General features: G+C 42.5%; 1 protein-coding gene across 5 annotated transcripts in view; it reads left to right on the top strand.

Moving 5' to 3' along the window:
• Positions 1–22,146, top strand: part of LOC109697753 (CXADR like cell adhesion molecule) — a 102,143-nt gene that overhangs the window by 24,558 nt on the left and 55,439 nt on the right. Inside the window, exon 2 of one of the 5 annotated variants that reach the window (XM_074066510.1) lies at positions 6,225–6,308. The exons of the other annotated variants lie outside the window; for them this stretch is intronic. Coding sequence (XP_073922611.1) covers positions 6,299–6,308 — 10 coding nt within the window. The 5' untranslated portion in view covers positions 6,225–6,298. The remainder of the gene's footprint in view (positions 1–6,224; positions 6,309–22,146) is intronic. 5 annotated transcript variants of the gene reach the window in all.

Here is a 22,146-nt window from a genome sequence, read left to right on the forward strand (position 1 = left end):
TCTTAGGAAAGGTTCCTCTGGTCCTGCTTCCTTCACTGAGCTAAGTAGATTGGCAGCCTTCAGTTTGAGAAGAGGCTCTCGCTTTGGGAGTATCTTTGGTGCCGGGTAGACTGCCTGTCTTCCTGGACCTGAGACCAATCACACTCTTGTCATTTGCTTCTCGTGGAACTCAGCCATTTCCCCTTTTAGAACAGCTTTCTTCTACAGGGAAGGAGCTTGAATTCACAGCAGGTTAGATTGGAAGGACTCAAACAGGTCATTAAGTTCAACTCTTCCTGCAAGCCCAGAGGGAGGAGGGGGCTTATTCAGAGCTGCATCTGTCATCTGTGGTCATCAACTTGCCACTGCAATGGGAGGAGGCACAGAAACTGCGCAATCTGCAGTCACACTGGCCCTATATATGACATTCCATCTCTGTAACTTGATGGCTATGAAACCTTGAATATGTGACTGAACTTCTCTCCATGTTTCATCAGCTGCCCAAAACAAAACAGAATAATACTTCTTCATCTGTAAGATTATTTATAATAACACCTATTACTTATTGAGCATTTTCTATGTGCCAAGTACTATGATAAACATTATGTGCCCATTACCCCAAAGTGCCATGTCTGGCCCATATATTAGTCACAATGACCACCACCCTCAGACCCAAGCAAACTGTATGAGCTATGGACAGTTCCCACCTTTGGTAGCAGATTTCTGAGATGAGGAAACTGCTACTTTCCCAAGTTTCTGAAAAGCAGAAAACGAACTCATGTTCAGGAGGGGCAGTCTTGCTGGCCTATCTCCCACACTGGAGAAAGGTCACTGGCCTCTGAGTCCAAACACAGCTCACTCTTGTCCTGTTTAAACAAGGTCAGGGAGGGAGGCAGGCAGCCTGTGGTTGAGGAGGAGGAGACAGGGGCTGTTTGGGATTCCACACAGACTCTGGGCTATTGAAGCTGTCAGGCTGATACACAAGCTCCGTCAGGCTCATAGCTCTTGGCATTCTGGCTGCTTCCCCATGATGACCATTTATAGTCAATCCTTCTGAAGAGGGTGTAGCCTTGAGGTTGGGCAAAAGAGATAAGTTGGAGAAGAAGCACCTGGATGTGGGGAGGCAAGTGGTAACTACTAGAAACCTTGCTGCATTCAAACTCCACCAATTTCTCAGAACACGGGTCCAACTGCTCCTCCTTCAGGCCTGCAAGGCAAGAACAAGCCAGTTGCAAAAGGGAGGTTGGAAGAAAGAATGAACAGAAGGGTCGTAACTATAAATCATGAGTTTTAGCAGAATCCATACAGCTTTGTGGTAGGAAAGTCAATCCTGCTGGATGCCAGAGGCTCTCGCTTATAATCCTAGCTATTCAGGAGGCAGAGACCAGGAGGATCTCAATTTGAAACCAGCCCAGGGAAATAGTTTGAAAGACCCTATCTTGAAAAACCCATCACAAAAAAAAAAAAAAAAAAGTGTGGGGGCGTGCTCGTGGAGTGGTTCAAGATGTAGGGTCTGAGTTCAAACTCCAGTATTACAAAAAAAAAAAAAAAGTCAGTCTTTACATACCTTGATTTTTTTCATTCATTTCCCTTGAAATTTAATTCAAGTAGCAAACCGTTAACATCTTAGGAACCATTTGATCATTGACCTGCGGTAAGTTCTGCCCTTTGTACCTCCTTCATTTCCATGTATCTGTTTGGGAAGACAGCAGCATTGCATGGTCCTAAGTAGACCCTGTGCTCTTGTCTCTAGAACAATGAAAGATTAGGGGGAGGGTTTGTAAAGGTCCCTGCAGAGGTAGGGTTTAGTAAAAAGAACACTGCTAAGAAAAAAGAACATCGTCCTCAAAGCCAGCTGGATGAATTTCTAGCAAATCAGGAAATTGCAAATAATCATGCTAAAAGGAGGAAAGCTTGCTTTGCACTGAGGCCACAGGGAATCAGTACTTCAAGATGGTCACCATGGACACCGCAGACCTGCGTGCACCTGCCAGAATGCAGAAAAATAATAATGCCTTTGTTAATCGTGAGAGGAGCATCTAAAGGGGAGGGACGGTCAGAGACAAAAACCATTAGTATTATGTAGCAGGTATTATGCAGCTGGGTTGTGGGTTCCATGCACGTTATTTTACTTTTTCAATGTTCATAACCCTGAGAGGTTAATGTTACTGTTATTTTAAGATGATCAAGAGATCATCAAGCAAATTGCTCAAGGTTTCAGATTAGCATATGGTGGAGCTGGACTTCGAAGTTCTTTCTACTGTCAAGCTGTGTTTAACAGCCTGTTTATAACAAGGTCAGTTACTTGTTCAGAACACTCCCTCCTGGGAGATACCATGTTCTCAGGAAGCTAGCTGACAGACCAGAAGTTGCTTTGGTGGCTAAAGGGTCCTTCCGTCAAGCCAGTAAAAACTGGAGAAGCTGTCTCTAGTCTGGAGAGGTGCCTATTTTTGATCAGAACAGCCTGTCCCATGCAGGATGTAGAATGATACTATCAAAGTTTTGGTTTTACAATTCCTTTTCTAGACGTTTGTAGAGATTACGACTCTTCTGTTACCATATCCTTTCCTCCCTTGGTAAATTACAATATACTCAATGATAACATTCTCTAGCTGGTTTCAATTCCAAGGATTCAGAGGTCACTTTTATTAACTTTTAGGAATGTATTGTCATGTTTTAAAAACCTTTTAGTGGAAACTACAACCTCATTTATTCATTCAAGTGTATTGAGCACTTACTGCCTACCTGACAACTGTGTTCAATACTAAAAACAGGAAAATGAATGAAGTCATCCCTTCCTACAACACGGGCAATGTCACATGTGCCGAGGCATCATGTTTTAAGTGTGATGCTGACTGCTATTCTCAATAGATTGGTTTTTCATTCATTAAGAGAATAAAACCAGTGAGTTACTACTAATTATAAGGCCTTATTTTAGGTACTGGGAAAATCAAGGGGAGCTTATTGAGGGAGACAAATAAATAAATAACATGGTCCAAGGGTGTAAACATCTCTAAGAGTTAAGGGCAATTTTTGATAGGCTAGTTACTACTGATTTGCATAGAAGTAAGCTGCTTAGCACTTTGCCAGGAACAGAGCAAGCACTGAGAACATCAATGTGTTGCTGTATCTCTATCACATTTATTATTCTCGGCAAGTAAACATTTGGTCATTTAATTTGGATTTTGTCTTTTAAAATCTAAAATTGGGGCAATATTGTATTTCTCCAGCTGACGGGAAATCTGTACATGGTAATATGATTCCACCATATAGTGATTTGGGAAAGATCAAATTTAAGCAGATACCCTGGCCCCCTGTAGCTATTGAACTCAGAACTCATAAGCTGGTCTTGGGTCCTCTCAGCTGCAATGCAACCTGATTCTGATCCTGCTGCCAACTCCTTGTGACCTAGAACTGGAGCCATCTGAGATTGTCTTAGGAGTCTCCCTCCCTACTTCCTGCACTCAGTAAGTCACCAGGCCCACAAGCACAGTGCCTTTCACTTCACTGTGCATTCAGATCACCCAGGGCTCTTGGTAAAATGCAGGTTCTGATTCAGTATGGTCTGGGTTGCGCCTGAGGCACTGTTTCTAATAAGTTCCCAGATGCTGGTAGTGTTACTGGTGATAGGACCACACATTGAGTAGCAAGCTGTGGATCTGAACTTCAAAGTGTCGTTTTCTACTGTCTTCCTTTCTCTTGCTCTTGACTCTCTAACTCGGGCCATGCTTCATTCTCTTCTAGCATCTAGAGTAGGCTCAGCCTCATGAATGGTCTCCCTACCTCCACCCTCTCTCTCCACTCCACCTTATATGCATCTGCTGAATTCATCTGCCTCACATTTAACTTTCCCCCATGTTACTCCCCTGCTCAAACCCACTCACTTCACACTAATAAACCCAACACAAATTTCTGCAGTGGAAAGCAAAACCCTCCAAGATTTTGTCTTGAGTTGTTTTTTGGGGACCCTCTCACTCCCATCCCTTTATTCTGCTCTTCATTTCCATTGTTCATTTGCTTTGGGGACTTTGTGGGTATTCTTCATACCACTGATACTTTATGCTTCCAGCCATAGCCCTAATCTCCCCTTCCATCCTCACCAAAACTCTCCCCCTTCTCCAAGGTACAAGTAGCCATTTCCACAGCTGGAAATGACCTTGCCTGCCCCCAAAACACCATAGTCCTTTGCCTAAATGTGCTTATTTATGTACACTTTCATCTTCCCTGTGGACTACAACCTCCTTCCTCTCAGTGAACCCCATAGCACCTCTCACAGTGGTTTGCTCCCATCAAGCCTGAAATTAATTCATTCCAGGTGCTTGAAAGATGTGTTCCTTTTAATGGGTCTCTGTTCCATTTGCATTATTTATGTGCCTGTTTTGGATGTGTTTTAACATTCTAAACTACCTCAAGTCCTTTTTTGGAAATTGGTGAGCTATAAATCATAAATAATCAGCTGCCAGAACAGACACTCAGGAAATGTTTGTTAAATGAATAAATGGATGCTTTCTTCAAAACTGGGTACAGAGTAGGTTGCTATCTGTTCTTCCCACTCCTTCCTGCCTCTGTCCCTTTTGTTCATCTGTCCCTACAAAGTCTTCTCAAAGCTCATTTTTAGGGTGAGCTCTAGCTCCTCCAGGAATTTCCCCCTTGATTAAGCTGTTTTGTGGCATTCAGCTGAATATCATGCACTAAACTGTGATCTCCATTATGTTCTTTATTTTCTGCATCCCTGCATCTCCCGCGTTCCCAACCCTGGATCCCTGCGAGTATACCCTGTGCATCTTTGCAAATATTCAGGAGCCCAAACCTCCACATTGAAGCCAAACCTCTTGAGTCAGGTGGTTCTCAAATTCCAGTGTGCATGAACTCTAGCACCTGGAGGATCTGTTAAAGAACAGATTGCTGGGACCTCCCTCTGCCAGGAATTTGGGGCCAAGAATTTGCATGTGTAAGAAGTTCCCAGCTGATGTTGACACTGCTCACAAAATGACAATTGGAAAACTGCTGTGTGAGGCATGAGGCCCAGCTATTCTGAATTTAAAGAAAAAAAAAACAGTGCTTCTCACATGCAGGCTGAGCATGACTGGTTTAGCACATGGTAAGGCCTTAATAAATATTTAACGTACTTATTTCCTTCATCTACCTTAGTTCTACATCCCCAAATAGATTATAAGCAACTTGTGGTTAGAGACCAAGTCTTAGAATGCTGGGCAGCTAGTCCTCACCTCTGGTCAAGTAACTGCCTTTCCTGCCCCTGTACAGGGTTGCTGGCAGAGGGAAACCAAGGAAACCTAATGCTGCTTGTTTCAGTCAATAAACAGGGGAGCAAATTCCTTGTTGACATCTGTGAAGTGGTCATGCTTGAGATGTTTCCAGAAGAGGAAGCTTCAAAAGGAAGAGAAGTGAGGCAGGACCAAGCCACTCTGTACATGTTAGGAAATCAGTAAATCATAGACTTGTCTCCAGCATGATCCATCCCAAATAATTATGGACAATTCAGCCTTTTCTCCCAAGTATCTCAAGTTGCTTATCTGCTGGAAAATCTCTGATTTTTCCCTTGAAATAAATAGTGTTCAGGTGAGCTGGTCTTTGGGCAGTCATTAGAAGTCCAATCTTCACTTAGCAAAGTCCTTCACTTCTAAGGACTGTCCTTCCCAAAATGTCAGTAGTTATCCACCTTCTTAGGAACATTACATTCATAGAGGTACAGTTGTATTATTCTAAGAATTCTTATCACCAGTGTCTACTTTACCTATTTTATGGTTCTCTGAGCCACTTGTTACAAAAGCAAATTCATTACCATTAGGCAGAAAGTCTTAATAACAAACAAATTTTGTAGATGTTAAAAAAAAAAAAAAAAGGGTTGATAAGCTCCTCATCTTTTTCCCTTTAGGGCTAGACCGTGAAAAACAAATTTTAATGCAACAATTATGGATAGACTGAGAGTGTCCACAGGGAATTATGGGACATACCTCCTCATCTTTGCAGACTCAGAGCATCATGACTGTCCTCTGAAGTTGCCTTCTTGTGTGCCCCTGGCATACTGGGCATCTTACCACCATCCTAGCACTTACTTCATGGCCTCAAAATTGTCAGTTGCCCATCCCCTCTTGTGTTAAATGTGAGGTAATTATCTTGAGATTGAAGCAGTAGAGAAAAGCCAATGTACATTAACAGTGTGCCAAGTTGAAGCATCTGTTGACTTTACCTAACAAGTGATAGGTTCTCATGTTCTCATTCAGATGTTACACACTCAGATGCTTCCATGCCTGTCCAGAGGGCATCATTGGTCTGAAGCATGCTGCTCACATGAGACATGAGGAGACGTAAGTTACCCTTCTTACCCATGGCACCTCTGTTCCCACCTCTTTAATGCCATGAGCAGGCTCACCCCATGTCCATGTAGCTTCATCTTCACAATGGCCTATAGGTTCTCATGTAGGCTTATTGATAATTTGGTATGAACACATTCTTGGAAGATCCACAGGCTGACACCTCCTCAAGAAGTAACTGTTAATTCCCAGGAGATACTGGGTTTTTGGTGACCTTTCAAATACTATTTTAATTGTTTAAAAAAAAACACACATGCAAACACAAATTTAATTACATTAATTTTGACCAGGCATTCTGGCCCACACCTGTAAATCCCTGGTACTTGGAAGACAGAGATTGGGAGGATAGTGGTTGGAGGCCAGTCCTGAGAAAAAGCTAGCAAGACCCCCATCTCAGTAAGATAGGCCTGGCAGGGTGGTGCACGCCTGTGATCTCAGCTATTCAGGATGCTGTAGGTAGGAAGATCGTGGTCTGAGGCCAGCCTGGGCAGAAAACATGAGACCCTAAAATAACTAAAAGCAAAAAAAAAAAAAAAAAAGGCCTGGGAGAGTGGCTCAAGTGGTGGAGTGCCTGCCTTGCAAGTTCAAGGCTCTGAGTTCAAGGCCCAGTATGGCCAAATGTCATTAATTTCTTAATTAATTTAATTACTTTCTTAATGCTTTGACAGATCTTGAGTCTTCCCCACCTTTCCATTTGGAAAAAGAACTAGATCACGAACTTCTTAAGGGAATGGCTCTTTTATATTTATACCCTCAGCACCTTGAGCAGCACCTAGCACACAAAGGGGGCTCAGTGAATAGCAAATAGTGCAGAATAGCAAAAGTCATAGCTAATACAGAACATTTCCTCTTTGCCACACATCGTGAAGCCCTTTACCCGTGATCTTAATGTAGATTCAGTCCACCTGGGGCTCAGAGGGCTGAAGTAACCTGTCCAGTTTTAACAACTGGAAACAATAAAGCACATTTGGAAGCTAGATCTGTATGGCTCTAAATCCCCAGCACTTGACCCAGCAAAATATGCGGAAAACAGTTGAACTACACTTGATTTTAGGTGCTATAAATATTGAAGTTGGCTACTGGCTTTGTGATTTATTGCAAAACTAAAACAATACAGCCAGCAGCATGACACAAGTGAGAAACAATGTGTAGTGCTCTTTTAAAGAGGGAGGCAGTGAGGCCTAGATAGCTGAATGGGTCCACCCAGGGCTGCAAAGCCGTCAGGCAAAGGCAGCACTGTTCTGGAATCCCTGAGTCTGATGTCTAGCAGTGGAAACTGACATACAAACCTTCCTGTTACCTGTAACCGAGCTACTCTGTTGACTGAGGCAGAAGGATTGCAAGTTCAATACCAGCTTGAGCTACATAGCAAGATCCTGTCTCAAAAAAGGGGGGGTGGGGACTGAGAATGTAGCTCAGTGGCACAGTACTTGCTTAGCACACAGCAGATGCTGGGTTCAATCTCCAATACCATAAAAATGAGTAAATAACCTTCCACAGTGCCTGAATTCTCCAGCATGATTCTTTTTGTTTGTTTGTTTTGAGCAGTACTAGGGTTTGAACTCAGGGCTTCATGCTTCTTCTACCATGGTTCTTGTGCTTAGTCTTTTCTAGGACAAAAGCATTTTATCAAGTTCGTAGTGTTATATTATCTAGGCACGCCAAGGGTTAGTTAGCTAACTCATCAAAAGGGATTGCTTTCTCTGATTGATGGATGACAGGCCATAATTGGAGGGGCACTTAGAGGCTGAAAAGCTTTTTGTGACTAGTCTAAGTCCCCGAGTGCACCAGTGACCCATGTTAGAGCCCCAGTTTAACCCTATAGCTTGGGCCTCTTTCTATTATACCTTCTTCCTGCCAAAGGCTGCCTGGGCATCAGAGTTTGAGCCAAGTAGCCTAGTTTTCAGGTGGATTGAATTATCTATGTGAAAACCTTGGAGATCAAACCTGAGAGTTTTGTGCAGAAGGGACCTGGTAGGAAGAAGCAGGAAGTGATTCATTTAATAAAGAAATGGCTGTTGGGAGAGCAATGGAGGCAGTTTCAGGATTTCACTTAGAAGAAGAAAATGCCTGGAGGGTGGGAGGAGGGGGGAGGTGGCCCAAACAATGTATACACATGTAAGTCAATGAAAAAATGATAATATAAAAGAAAGAGAAAAAAAGAAAGAAAGAAAATGCCTTCCCACTCCCCTCCACTCCTGGAGGGTAACAGAATCATTTGCGCTTGAAATACAAAGACTAAGCCAGGCATGGTGGTACACGGCACTTAGGAGACGGAGGCTGGGCTACATGGTGAGACCCTGTCTCAGAAACCAAAATGAAACAACCAAACAAAAAAACCCAAAAAGCAGAATCCCAGGCTGTGCTCTGTCACTTTATGCCATTACTATGTAGGAGAATGACAACCTCTGGCCCTTCATTTCTCCTTTGTTGGTAACATAAAGAGTTTGTCTTGGATGACTTCTAAGGTAGTCTAGCTTCGACATTCTAGGATTCTCTTGGACTGGAATTATTTAAAGTGAAATCTGATATCCTAAGGCTACTCAGAATATTCTACTCTGATGGGGCCATACTGTGACAGGCACCTCTCCAAGTTCTCTGAATTTTGTTTTGGAAGGCAGAACCATCTGATAAATTGATCCTGGGTATATAACCTTTAATTCCTTCATTCTCCCAGGAAAAAAAAATCCCTCAATGTTTCTGTTCCTAAAGCTGATAAACGTGATTTTGATCACATCTTAAAAATAATTTCTTAGCAAAGTAGAAGACAGAGTCTCAGAAAGAAAGGATCTAAGTGGTGATTTCCATGGAAATTTTCCCTGGAGCCCTCTTTACTGCTGCTAGGATGCTTCACAAGACTTTGAAGAAAGGAAGTATCATTTGTGAGATTTTATCTGTGAGATAGAGCATAGTTGGGCATCTGTCCACCACATGTCCTCATCATTGTGTATAGCCAGCAGCAGAAAGCATCGTTTGTGAGGCTTTATCTTGAAATGGAGCATAGCTGGGCCCTAACCATGACACAGATTAAAATCTTATAAATGATGCCTTCTGCTCCCAGCTATATAGACAATGCCTTATGTGGTATTCTGCCTTGGGATAAATGGCATCCTCCATTACTTCCATCAGTTAAATATTGTCACACAAAAAGTTATGCACCAACACAGTGGCTTAAAGTAACAAACATTTATTATTTCATAGTTTCTGTGGATCAGGAATTCAGAAGCAGCTTAGCTGGGTGGTTCTGACTCAGGATCATTCCTGAGTTTGTCATTAAGGTGAAGCTAACGTCATCTGAAAGGTTGCTTGGGACTGAAGGATCTGCTTCTGCATTAGTTTGCTGGCTGCCATATCAAAATACAACAGGCTGGGTAGCTTAAACAACAGACATTTATTTTCTCACAGTTCTGGAGACTAGAAGTTCAAGATCAAGGTGCTAGCAAATTTGTTGTCTGGTAAGGGCTGTCTTCCTAGCTTGAAGATGGCTACCTTCTCGCTGTGTTCTCATGTGGCCTTTCTACCATGTTTAAACATGGAGTTCTTTAGGGTTTCCTCTTATAAAAACATTAATATTATTGTACTTTCCTTGTACAATGATAACATAAGATAAGAATTCTAGAATATCAGGGTTAGCAGGACTTCTGTATCAAATAGTCTTATAGTCGCTAACTCTTTAATCACGAAGGCTCTTTCTATTATTCATCTTCAAATGAGCCCCATATTTGATCACCAACTTATAATAATTAATCATCTCCCATTATATTCATCAAAAACATACATAACTGTCCATCAGATATTTCCAAATAGTGAGAGATCATTGGTACTTTCACAATGAGTTGTGATAATTTTAATGAAAAGTAAAGTGATTATTATTTTAAAGAACCAGAAAGATGGGAGGTGATATATCCAGAGTCACTCAGATTAGTTAATGACAGAATTAAGGCTCAAACCTTAAACTCCTGATTCCAAACCAATGACCTTTCCCTATTCTAAGTGGTCACCATAAGTACTTGAGATAAAATGCCATGCTATGTTTTATGTATTTGACACATGAAGTTCCTTCTGGTCTAACATTATGAATCTCCAGGATAAGATACCCAATCTTGCATGGCTGACACAAATGGAAAAGACCCCAAGAACCACAAATCTGGGCCCATAATTACCACAGAACAGACCATTCCCCCTGTGACCTCCGCAGAGTGTTCTCCCACCAGCCAATAAGCCTATTAGTCAGAGTTTAGGACATGGGGTGCGATTTGTGTCTTCAGGTTTGTTGACCTAAGCTCCAATCACAAAGAGAAACCAGCTTTTCACTGCCTCATAAAAGTGATATCAGGATGAGTGCAAGGAAGTCATCCTGGAACCTCCTTGCATGGAGGATGGCCTGAGAGGGCTACGCTTGGCATAGACTCTGTCTTGCTATGGAGAACAATAGTTCAGAAGTATGAGGGTCCATATTCATCCTGGCGTGGCCATCAGTTTCATTTCTGGCCACAAGATCAGGATTATGATAGGTGTCCAATCCTATTGCCTTCTTTGAAAGAGAACAGAAAGAAACCAAAGAAAGAAAAGCTCAAGAATTAAACCAATATCTCTCCAGCCTAGAGGTAGAGAGAATTAGTGCTCGTGAGCAAGTTAAGAGGTCCAGTTATTTAAATACCAATGCTTCATTAGTGCTTCTGTGCTCATTGTATGTGTTTGTGAGGTCTCCCCCAATGCAGTTCATAGTGGAGTTCCTTTTGAATTATATGGTCTGCCTCAGTTAAAGACCATAAAGAAAGATGGTTTTGTATTTTCCTCTCTTGGGCCAAAATTTTAAGCAAGAGAGGTAAATCTCTGAGATAAATTGTGGTCACAGCAAAAGGACTCAAAGAGAGAAGCTGGTGAAAGAGAAAAGAAAGTTCAGAGAAAAACATCAGATAAAAGTTTTCACTTGAGCCCTCCCCCATGAGAGAAAATAATCTGCAACGATAATTTGCTCCAAGCTTGAGGCTGTCTGTGCCCAGGGGTGGAGAAGAGTTCAGTGTTCCAGACGACTGGCAAGGCTGAATGTCAGTGCTTGCTGCCACACAAGCCCTGAAACCTTGAGAGCTCCATCAACGGTAGTACCAAGTGATGCTTTAATGTCAATTACACTTAAAGTCACTGCTCTGGACTCTCTAAGCCAGAGGTATTTCATGGCAAAAGATTTTGGTTCCTAGAGAAAACCCTTAGGGAAAAAAAAGTAATAAAGAACATCTTTGGTGAGCTTCCTCGGAGGGCAGTCTGTATCAGCCCATAGGCTGGAGCACATTTTAACATGCCTCCCATCAGGCATCTCTCACACAACCATGCCTAAGGTCCCTTACGAGGCACTACTGAGTATGACTGGGGTGTGGCTGATATACAGCATGAAAAGATACAGGGAAAATGTGGAGGCCAAAGGGAAAAAAATGACAGTATTTGCCTAATTTGAATCAAATCAAAAGTAGCTGTCCTTGAAGGGTGTATTAATCTGCTCAGGCTGCCATAACAAAGTACCATAGACTGCAAGTATTCTGACTTCTACAAAATAAATGTATTTTCTTACAGTTCTGGAGGCTCAAAGACTGAGATCAAAGTGTTGGTAGGGTTGGTTTCTTTTGAGGCCTCTCTCCTTGGCTTGTAGATGGCTGACTTCCTCTTGCTTTCATATGATCTGTACCTTTTGTGCCATGACCAAGATCCTAATGACCTCATTTCAACTTAATTACCTTTTTAAGGGCTGGAGAACTGGTTCATGGGGTAGAACGTCTGCCTAGCAAGTGTGAGGCCTTGAGTTCAACGCCAGTATACACTCCCCCAAAAAAGAAAAAAAGAGGCTATTTAATTACCTTTTTAAGAACTTATCTCCGAATAAGTCACATTCTGAGGTACTGGGAGTTAGGAGTTCAACATATGAACTCTGCGGGGGATGAAATTCAGCCTGTAATAAGAGCATTCAGTTTAAAAGAGGAAATGATTCTCACATCTGCAAAGAGTTATGTAAATCTACCAACAAGGTTGTTGATAAAAGCATGTGCCTGCATGCTTTGCATGTGGTGCCGGCCACTGGTATGGTTTGAAGAGGGTTTTACTGAAGAGGTAGAACTTGAGTGAACCAGAAAGCTGTGTAAAGTGTGGATAAAGGTAAAAGGGAAAAAGAAGGGGTGGAAGAGTGAGTGTTGAAAATGTTCAAATGTGGCCTAAGAAGGCATGCTCAGAGAATGTTGACTAGACTGACCTTGTATGGTAGGAGTATTCATTTTGTGGAAGAACAGAAGAACTTGAGAAAAATAGCAGAAACTGAAGGGTGGAGGGCTGGGCTACAGGTAGACTTTCTCTTCTAAGGGACACAAAACAGCAATAATGTATAAGGGTCACCTATACCATTATGATTTTTTCATGAGTGTCTCATTGTCATCACTATAAACATTCAATAAAATCATCAGGGCATCATTCTAACCACCATATAATGGTTATTATTGGAAATGGAGGTGCAGAATCTTTAAATGGCTGGACTAGCAGATTTAAGGGCTATAGGAAAAGTCCTGTGCGATAGGAAAAATAATCTGATGAGCGTTAATTAATTTGAGAAGAATGCTCTGGAAAGGAAAGAGGCAGGGGGAAGAAAGCTATTTGAAATTAAAACAGGAATGAACTGATAAAAATTGGAATTAAGGGAGTAGTAGTAGGATTAGAAAAAATCCAACAGATATAAGATGTTGGCTTTAATTAATAAAAATGCTAAAAAATGAAGATGCTTTGAAATAAGCAAAAAGGTTCCTGGGAAGGGTAACACATTTAGTTCCCATAAGACTTAATCAGATTCTTCCCTGATCTTAGTAATAGGGAAAAAGATGCAGCTAGGTTCCCATATGTTTCTTATAGGCACTTAGTATAGTATACTGTACTTGTGGATTACAGTATAATTGCACAGTGTAATTGTCTGTCTCTCCAGCTAGAATATGAGTTCTTTCCTCAACTGAGAAGATGAAATGTTATTTGTCCTTGTATACCCAATGTCTGATAAAAAGCTTCAGTAGTTAGGAGCTCAATAAATACCATTTAAATGAATGAATAAGAGCAGGTAAAGAAACCAACACAGGAGAGGAAAAGATCATTAAAGAAACAAAACAAAACAAAACAAAACAAAACAAAAATCCAGAGGCTAAGGCTAATCTAATTCCGAAAATTCAGGGCATTTGATATGTTGCTCACCACTTCCCTCTGTCTGAATGCATGATTTGACCCTACAGGAAGTAGGATAGTAGGATAGTCTTCTGTTGAAAAGTAGTGAGTGAATGCTCTGTGAGGATACGGAGTGGAAGTGGCCATTAATGTACTCGTCTAATAAGGGGGCTGATGTTTCCAGGAGAAGCGAGAAGCCAAGATGTGGGCAGACCCTAGACTATAGCCTCAATGGAATACTACATAACCCGTAAGCTATTTGTGATGCTCAGAATCTTAGCTACACGCCTAATTGGCTCTCTTCCCACTCTAAATGTAAAAGAAGTGTGGATGAGGCTTTTAGGAGATGAAGGCATTCAGACTTGGAATTCTTCAATATAGAATTTGCTCATCTCTTAAAAGGTTGGAAGCCTGAGGGTAAGGTCCCCACAGTCCAGAAAATAATCCTAGGCTTACGATACCCTTCCCATGTGCTAAGCTAAGTAAAGAGATGATCTGATATTATTGAGATTGATGGCAAGTAGAATAGGAACCAATTCATTTTATGAACATGTAAATTTAGGATGTTCGTATTCATAGAGTCTATTTTTTTCTTCCCTATTCTCTTATCCCAGCAGACCCATTCTTTTTTTTTTCATTTTTCTTTTATTATTCATATGTGCATACAAGGCTTGGTTCATTTCTCCCCCCTGCCCCCACCCCCTCCCTTACCACCCACTCCGCCCCCTCCCTTCCCCCCCCTCAATACCCAGCAGAAACTATTTTGCCTTTATTTCTAATTTTGTTGTAGAGAGAGTATAAGCAATAATAGGAAGGAACAAGGGTTTTTGCTGGTTGAGATAAGGATAGCTATACAGGGCATTGACTCACATTGATTTCCTGTGCGTGGGTGTTACCTTCTAGGTTAATTCTTTTTGATCTAACCTGTTCTCTAGTACCTGTTCCCCTTTTCCTATTGGCCTCAGTTGCTTTAAGGTATCTGCTTTAGTTTCTCTGCGTTAAGGGCAACAAATGCTAGCTAGTTTTTTAGGTGTTTTACCTATCCTCATCTCTCCCTTGTGTGCTCTCGCTTTTATCATGTGCTCATAGTCCAATCCCCTTGTTGTGTTTGCCCTTGATCTAATGTCCACATATGAGGGAGAACATATGATTTTTGGTCTTTTGGGCCAGGCTAACCTCACTCAGAATGATGTTCTCCAATTCCATCCATTTACCAGCGAATGATAACATTTCGTTCTTCTTCATGGCTGCATAAAATTCCATTGTGTATAGATACCACATTTTCTTAATCCATTCGTCAGTGGTGGGGCATCTTGGCTGTTTCCATAACTTGGCTATTGTGAATAGTGCCGCAATAAACATGGATGTGCAGGTGCCTCTGGAGTAACAGTCTTTTGGGTATATCCCCAAGAGTGGTATTGCTGGATCAAATGGTAGATCGATGTCCAGCTTTTTAAGTAGCCTCCAAATTTTTTTCCAGAGTGGTTGTACTAGTTTACATTCCCACCAACAGTGTAAGAGGGTTCCTGTTTCCCCGCATCCTCGCCAACACCTGTTGGTGGTGGTGTTCCAGCAGACCCATTCTTGCTCTTTTTTCTTTTTTTCCTTTTTTGGAGGTGCTAGGGGTTGAACTTGGGGCCTCATGCTTGCTAGGCAGGTACTCTAGCACTTGACCCACACCACCAGCCCTTTTTTGCTTTGGTTATTTTTTTTTTATGGCCTTGCCAGCCTGGACTGTGATCCTCCCCTTTATGTTTCTCCCGCATAACTGGGATGATAGGGATGCACCCCCATGCCCAGCCACTGGCTGAGAAGATCTCCCAAATGTTTTTGCCCAAGCCAGCCTCGGACCACCATCCTCCTGATCTCTGCCTCCTGAGTAGCTAGCATTACAATCTTGAGTCACAGCACCCAGCTGCATGCTAAGCATACAGACCACTGATGCTCTTTCCTTTCTGTTCAGATCCCATCCACATGCCCTTAAGCAGAGTCCATCTAAACCTGAGACAGCATGGCTACATAGTTTGGATCTACAGTGTCTCCCAAAGGTCCGTGTGTCAAAGGCTTATTTCTCCAGGGTGGTGGTGTGGGAGAGTGGAAAACCTTGAAGAGCTGGGGTCTACTAGAAGTCTTCTAGCCATTAGGGGGCTTGCCCTTGAAGGGGTTAGTGGGACCCCAGCTTCTTCCTCATTTCTGATTTCTGGCCATGAGGTAAGTAGATTTGCCTCACCACATGTTCCTACCATGATGTGCTGCCTCATCACAGGCCCAAAAACAATGGGACCAGCCAACCATTAACTGAAATTTGTAAATCTGTGAGTCAAATAAACCTTTTTCTTTGTAAATTGGTCATCTCAGGTATTTGTTAGAGTGATGGAAACTCACATGACGACGTAGTAAAAACAGCATAAGCTGAGTCAGGTGTAGTGGCACACATCTATAATCCCAGCACTTGGGAGAGTGGCACAAATGATCATAGGCCAGCCTATGCTACATAGGGAGATCCTTTTTGAAAAAGGAGGAGGAGAAAAGAAAAAAAGGAAAGAAAAAGAGTAAAGAAACAGTAGTATGAGCTTTGAAGTCAAACACCAAGGTTAAATGCCAGCTTGGAAAGCTACTTAAAAACTCTGAAAGCTTAGACATAATACCTATGCGCACATAGCACTTAACAAGTGCCAGGCACTCTTAATTCTCACCATAACTCATAAGGTTGCGTACTGTTACTACCCCTTTTTATATCTGGGGTAGTGAGGTGTGGAAAGACTAAGGAACTTGCGGCTAGGCGGGCTATAGAATCAAAATTTGCATTTATACAGTACGGCTCCAGTGTCCTTAACCACTATTCAGTGCTGCTTAAAAGGTTGCATTGCCTTTAACAATTTTTTCAACAACTGCTTCCTGAGCACTTGTCTGCCCAGCACTGCACAAGGTGCTGAGGATGCAATGAGTCAGGATCAGGTCTGTGCGCTCCAGGCACCACCAGTCTAGTGGGGCCCGTATTGTGATACAGAGTGCTGGCTTAGAGATGTGCAGACAGTGCTATAGAGGGCAGTAAGACGTGACCCCTGAGTCTTAAGGGACCACTGGGAAGTAGACCATAGAGTGACAGTGATCAGTGAATGCAAAACAGTGGTGTAACTGTTCATGTGCAGTTCAGTGTAGTTAGAACTGGGCATGGGAGTGGATCAGTTACACAGGATGAGGTTGGAGAACCAAGTAACATCCGTTCTCCAAGGTCTTCACTACTGAATTCCAAGTTGAACCTAGAAAAAATGGCATTTTAGAAAGCAGGTAGTGAATGAATTGGATAGAAGATTTTAAACTGAAGACAAGAAGTCCATTTTGGAGACAACTTAGTGCTGATCTGGGTCTGCACTAAGCAGGGCAGTAGTGATGGAGAAAGGTCAGAGTCGAGAGCATTCATGAGATAGAATCTATCCCTGTGCTGGAGATTGAACCCAGGGCTTTGTGCATGCTAGCCAAACACTCTACCACTGAGCTACATACCCAATCCAGATATGTACTCTTCGCTTTTAAAAACGGCTATCATTCAGCAGTAAAAAGGAAGGAAATTTCACAATATGTGACAACATGGATGAATCTGTGGGTATGATGCTAAGTGAAATAAGCCAGTCACAGACAAATGCTGTGTGATTCCACTTACACGGGGGAATGGGAAGCTGCTAAACAGTAGGTATAAAGTTTCAGTTATGCAAGATGAGTAAGTTGTGGAGATCTGCTATATAGCATTATCCCTGTAGTCAACCAGAATGTACTTGCAAGTTCAAGAGGGTAGATCTCATGTTAAATGTTCTTGTCTTAAAACAATACAGTACAATTAAAGTACCTGCTTCTTTATAGGCAAAGAAAATGAAGCTCAGGGAAGTTAAATGCCATGCTTAAGATCAGGCAGCTATTGAATGTTGGGGGTTGATTTTCAATTGCAGGCAGTCTAACTCCAATGCCCTTGCTTTAAACCTCTACATGTTGCTGCCCTCCGACAAGTGGATAAGTCTATAGCATCTCCCAGGGAGACCGGTATTTTAGCAGGAAAATACCTTTACATGGGGGAAAGCTGGGACAAAGGAGAATGATGGATGGGGTGAATTTAACTAAGATACATTGTAAGCACTTTTGTAAATGTCACGATGCACCCCCAAGTACAACAACAATGTGATGATAAAAATTGTTTTAAAAATCTTTAAAACTTTATAAATTATCAGCATCACTATAGACCTGGGAGGAAATAATGATGGGAGGGTTGCAGTCATTGTGCTCACAGCCTGCCTCTCTCTCAGACCCCAGCCAGCCTTAATGAGTAAATTGGAGCGGCCTGCACTGGGCCCAGACCACACACACTTGCTGCTGTTATGGATCTCCACCTCCAGGGAGGGCAGAGGTATGAGCTGAGGAGCAGAAGGGGGGATAGCCAAGTGACAGATGGGGTAATGGAATATTGTTGGGCTGATTTCATCAAATCAGAGCCGACCCTGCTCATGCAGTGCACCTGACACTGTCAGGGATGTGCAAGTGAAAGGTGTGTCCTCTTACCTCAGACTCCAGACTCAGACCTAGTCATTGTTACCTTAGGCAGGTTTCTCAATGAGTCATAGTCAGCGTTCAGGAAAGGAAATCAGAGCACATAGTTCATCCTTTTGGAGCTTGGATGTGAGACCGCAATCGAGTGATAAGGCTTTGCTCATCATGAGATAAGGAGTGTAAATTTTGCCCCAAAATTATAGAAAACCCCCAAGGACTGTTTACATATGTCTGTGGTGCTGGGGATCAAACCCAGGGCCTTGTGCACCCTAGGCAAGTGCTCTACGGAAGGACCTGGAGCAAAGAAATTGTGGGCTTATTACAATAGTAGACTGCCTATTTTAAGAAATCCTATCTGAGCCAGGCATGATGGTTCATATCTGTAATCCCAGCACCTCAGGGGGCTAAACCAGGAAGATTGAGAGTTCAATGCCAGCTCAGACTTCACAGTGAGATCCTGTCTAAAATAAAACAAAACAACACAACAACAAAAGGAATCCTATCCAGTCAAAATCTATATCCACATTGTTCCCACATGATTTTGCACCAGGGGCCCCAGAGCATGCCCATCCTGCTTCTTCTACTTATGGCTTTGACTGAGGTCAAAGCCACTTATTATAGGATCCCCACACCCTCTGCCAGGCTCTGTAGAAACTTCCCTAAAGGGACACTTTCTGATCTTAAGTTCACTTTTCTTCCTCCTCCACCTCTTCCTCCCCCACTCGTTGTCCTCCTCCTTCTGTGTTTTTTGAGACAGGGTACACTAGGTAGCCCAGGATAGCCTTGAACTTGTGATCCTCCTGCCTCAGCCTCCTGAGTGCTGAGATTATAAATATATACCATATAACATCGAGCCAGATTTTTTTTTTTGTTTTGTTCTGTTTTGTTTGCTGTACTGGGGTTTGAACTCAGGGCCTACACATTGAGCCACCCCACCAACCCTTTCTTGTGAAGGGTTTTTTCAAGAGTTCAAACCCCAGTGCCAGCAAAAAGAAAAAAAAAACCAGAATAAGGGTTTTTTTTTTTTTTCTGAGATAAGGTCTCTTGAACCTAGAGCCTCCTGATCTCTGCCTCCTGAGTAGCTAGGATTAAAGGCATAGGTTCACATTCTTATAACTTCTAAGCTCATAGTCATTTCTCTTTCTCTTTCTCTCTCTCTCTCTCTCTCTCTCTCTCTCTCTCTCTGTCTCTCTCTCTCTCTCTCTCTCTCTCCTGCCTAGATATCTGGCCTCCCCATGACTTCCCTCCCCTAACCCTGACATGTAGGATTAAGGTCAAATGAAGAATTTTGACTAGATCAACTTAATCCTCTCTCTCTGGCTCAACCAGGAACAGCCATCTGTCTGCTGGTGCCACAATGAGAAGAGAAAATCTGAGTGCATAACTACTACTGCATAACTACTACTGAAGTCAGTGTACACTCATGTCAAACCAAAGGCATTATGAAATGGCCCCATCTTCAAAATGCCAACAGTATAGAGGTTGAAGAATCCTGGTCTAGATCTAGAAGAGAGGAAGCCTTTTAGCAAAAGTTCGCCAGGTGCCAGTGACTCACACCTGTAATCCTAGCTACTCAGGAGGCAGAGATCAGGAGGATCAAGGTTCAAAGCCAGCCCTGGGCAAACAGTTCATGAGACCCTATCTCAAAATCACTCATCACAAAAAAGAGCTGGCGGAAAGGCTCAAGTGTAGAGTGCTTGCCTACCAAGTGTGAAGCCCAGAGTTCAAACCCCAGTGCTGAAAAAATAAAGAAAGAAAGAAGGAAGGAAGCAGATAAGAATAGAAACACCACCTGACACCACTATCTAGTCTGGAAGAGGATCCCTAGGATGGGTTCTTTGCAATAAATAATGATAGCCCATCTTTTAATTTGTGACTCGCCAGCAACAACAAATGTAAGAATTGCAAAGTTAGGAGCTAGAGTGTGGCTCAAGTGGTAGATCGAAAGACTTAAAATTGTGAGGGCCCTGAGTTCAAGCCCCAGTACTGCCAAATAATTAATTAACTCCAAAGTTAGAATCTTAAAATATTACCACTGAAAGCTTACCTAGAGGTCTAGTCCAGTCCCTTTGTTTTATAGATGAGGGAACTGAGCTCTACAAACTGGGAGTTTGTTAACCAAGGCTGTACAGGTTTACCAAACAGCAGAAAGAGCTGTAGAACCCAGCTCCTTTAAGTTGCTGTCAGTCTTCTTGCTTTTGTTTTATTTTTGACATCTAATAAGTAGCCCAATGATCTTCTGAACATCTCTTCTCCAAGGTGGTTTTGAAACCGGAGTTTTGGATCCAAAGTCCAGACTCCTGAGATTCCATGTGCCAGGTCTGGCCATCTGCCTCTAAACGCCAAACAAAGAGTCATGGTGAAGGCAGAGAAAGGATGTTTATTACACGGCTTGGGACATGCCGTGGGAAGAGGCAAAGTAAGTACTCAGCCCATCTTCAGCCATCTTCAGGGTACAGACAAGAGTTATAGCCTTAAGTGGAAAAAGAAGTAGGGGCAGGGGACAAAGGTATGGATAAACAGTCCCAGTCACAGGTGTATTTTGGTTGACCTTTATCTCAGTCTGAGGGTTCAGGAGAAGGGTTCTGGAGAAGATGTTATCTCTGTCATCACTTGAGGGGAGCAATCTGGTTCCCATGAGATGATTATTCCTACTCAGGTGCAGCCTCATCATTAGAGGTAATTGTCCTTATTTGGAGGGGTGGTCTGTCCTGCAAGTCTCCACTGTTCCTTAAGGGAAGTTTCAGTCCCTTGTCATAAAGATATTATCAGTTCTGTCCTTTCTGGAATCCTGCAAAGTGACTGCAAAGAGCATGGTTTAGAGCAAAGAGAGATACAAAATGGAGGTAGGTGCCAAACTTCTGTTTTTAGTTAATTCATAGGCCTGAATAAGGAGTCAGTGCTTCTCAGCAAAAGCAGTTTGAACAGTTCCTTCTTACAGAGTTGAAAACTTTCCTATATCTCAGAAAATATAGTAACTATTCCAGGCTTTCAAGGCCATGCCATTTCTGTTGCAAATACCAGAGCATGAAAGCAGCCATAGTCTATTGTGAACTTAAATTCCATATAATTTTCATGTGTCAGAAAACATTTTCTTCCCTTTTCCCCAAACATTTAACATGTAAAGGGCTGGGGGTGTGGCTTAGTGCTAGAGTGTTTGCCTAGTATGAGCAAGGCCCTGGGTTGTTCCCCAGCTTAAGCAGGTACACACACACACACACACACACACACACACACACACACACACACACACATACACACACACATCATTCTTAGCTCCAGGTCATACAAAATGTCAGGTGAGGCTGGTGGAAGTTGCTGGACTTGCCCCACAGGCCAAAACTGCTGGTGTAGTAGCATTCAGGCTAATCTTTCTATCTTGCCTTCCCCCTTTGTAACTGCAAATCCTAAACTGCACAGAGGAGAAAGTAAGTCTCTGTATTATAGTATGTAAAATCTTTCAGAATCTACTTAAAAGTGCAGTAAATTGCAAACAATGCACACTATAAAATCCCAGTTTATTAAATGTAAAATAAAGTTCAGTATTTCTGTATGCACACACATACACACCTGTAACTACATAGAGATAAAATCTCAGCCAGTTGCCTGTGGCTCATGCTACTCAGGAGGGAGAGATCAGGAGGATCACTGTTCAAAGCCAGAGGGGGCAAACAGCCAGCAAGACTCTATCTCGAAAAAACTCATCACACACAAAAAAAGGGCTGGTGGAGTGGCTCAAGGTGCAGGTCCTGAGTTCAAGCCCAGAACTGCCAAAAAAGAAAAAAGAAAAGAAGTAAGATCTCAAAGGATGCTTATAAAACTTACAACAGGCATTATTTGGAAGAGCAAAGGAGGCTTGGGGAGTTGAAGGAAGGCCTTGAAGGATTTCCTTTTTTTATTACCTTTTCCTTTTTTTTTCCAAACTAGGGTTTGAACTCAGGGCCTATACCTTGATCCACTCTACCAGCCCTTTTATTGTGATGGGTTTTTTGAGATAGGATCTCCTGAACTATTTGCCCGGGCTGGCTTGGAACCGCGATCCTCCTGATCTCTGCCTCCTGAGTAGCTAGGATTACAGGGTGAGATACCGGCACACAGCTTATTT

This window comes from Castor canadensis, chromosome 2, assembly GCF_047511655.1.
Source record: "Castor canadensis chromosome 2, mCasCan1.hap1v2, whole genome shotgun sequence".
NCBI classification, from domain to species: domain Eukaryota; kingdom Metazoa; phylum Chordata; class Mammalia; order Rodentia; family Castoridae; genus Castor; species Castor canadensis.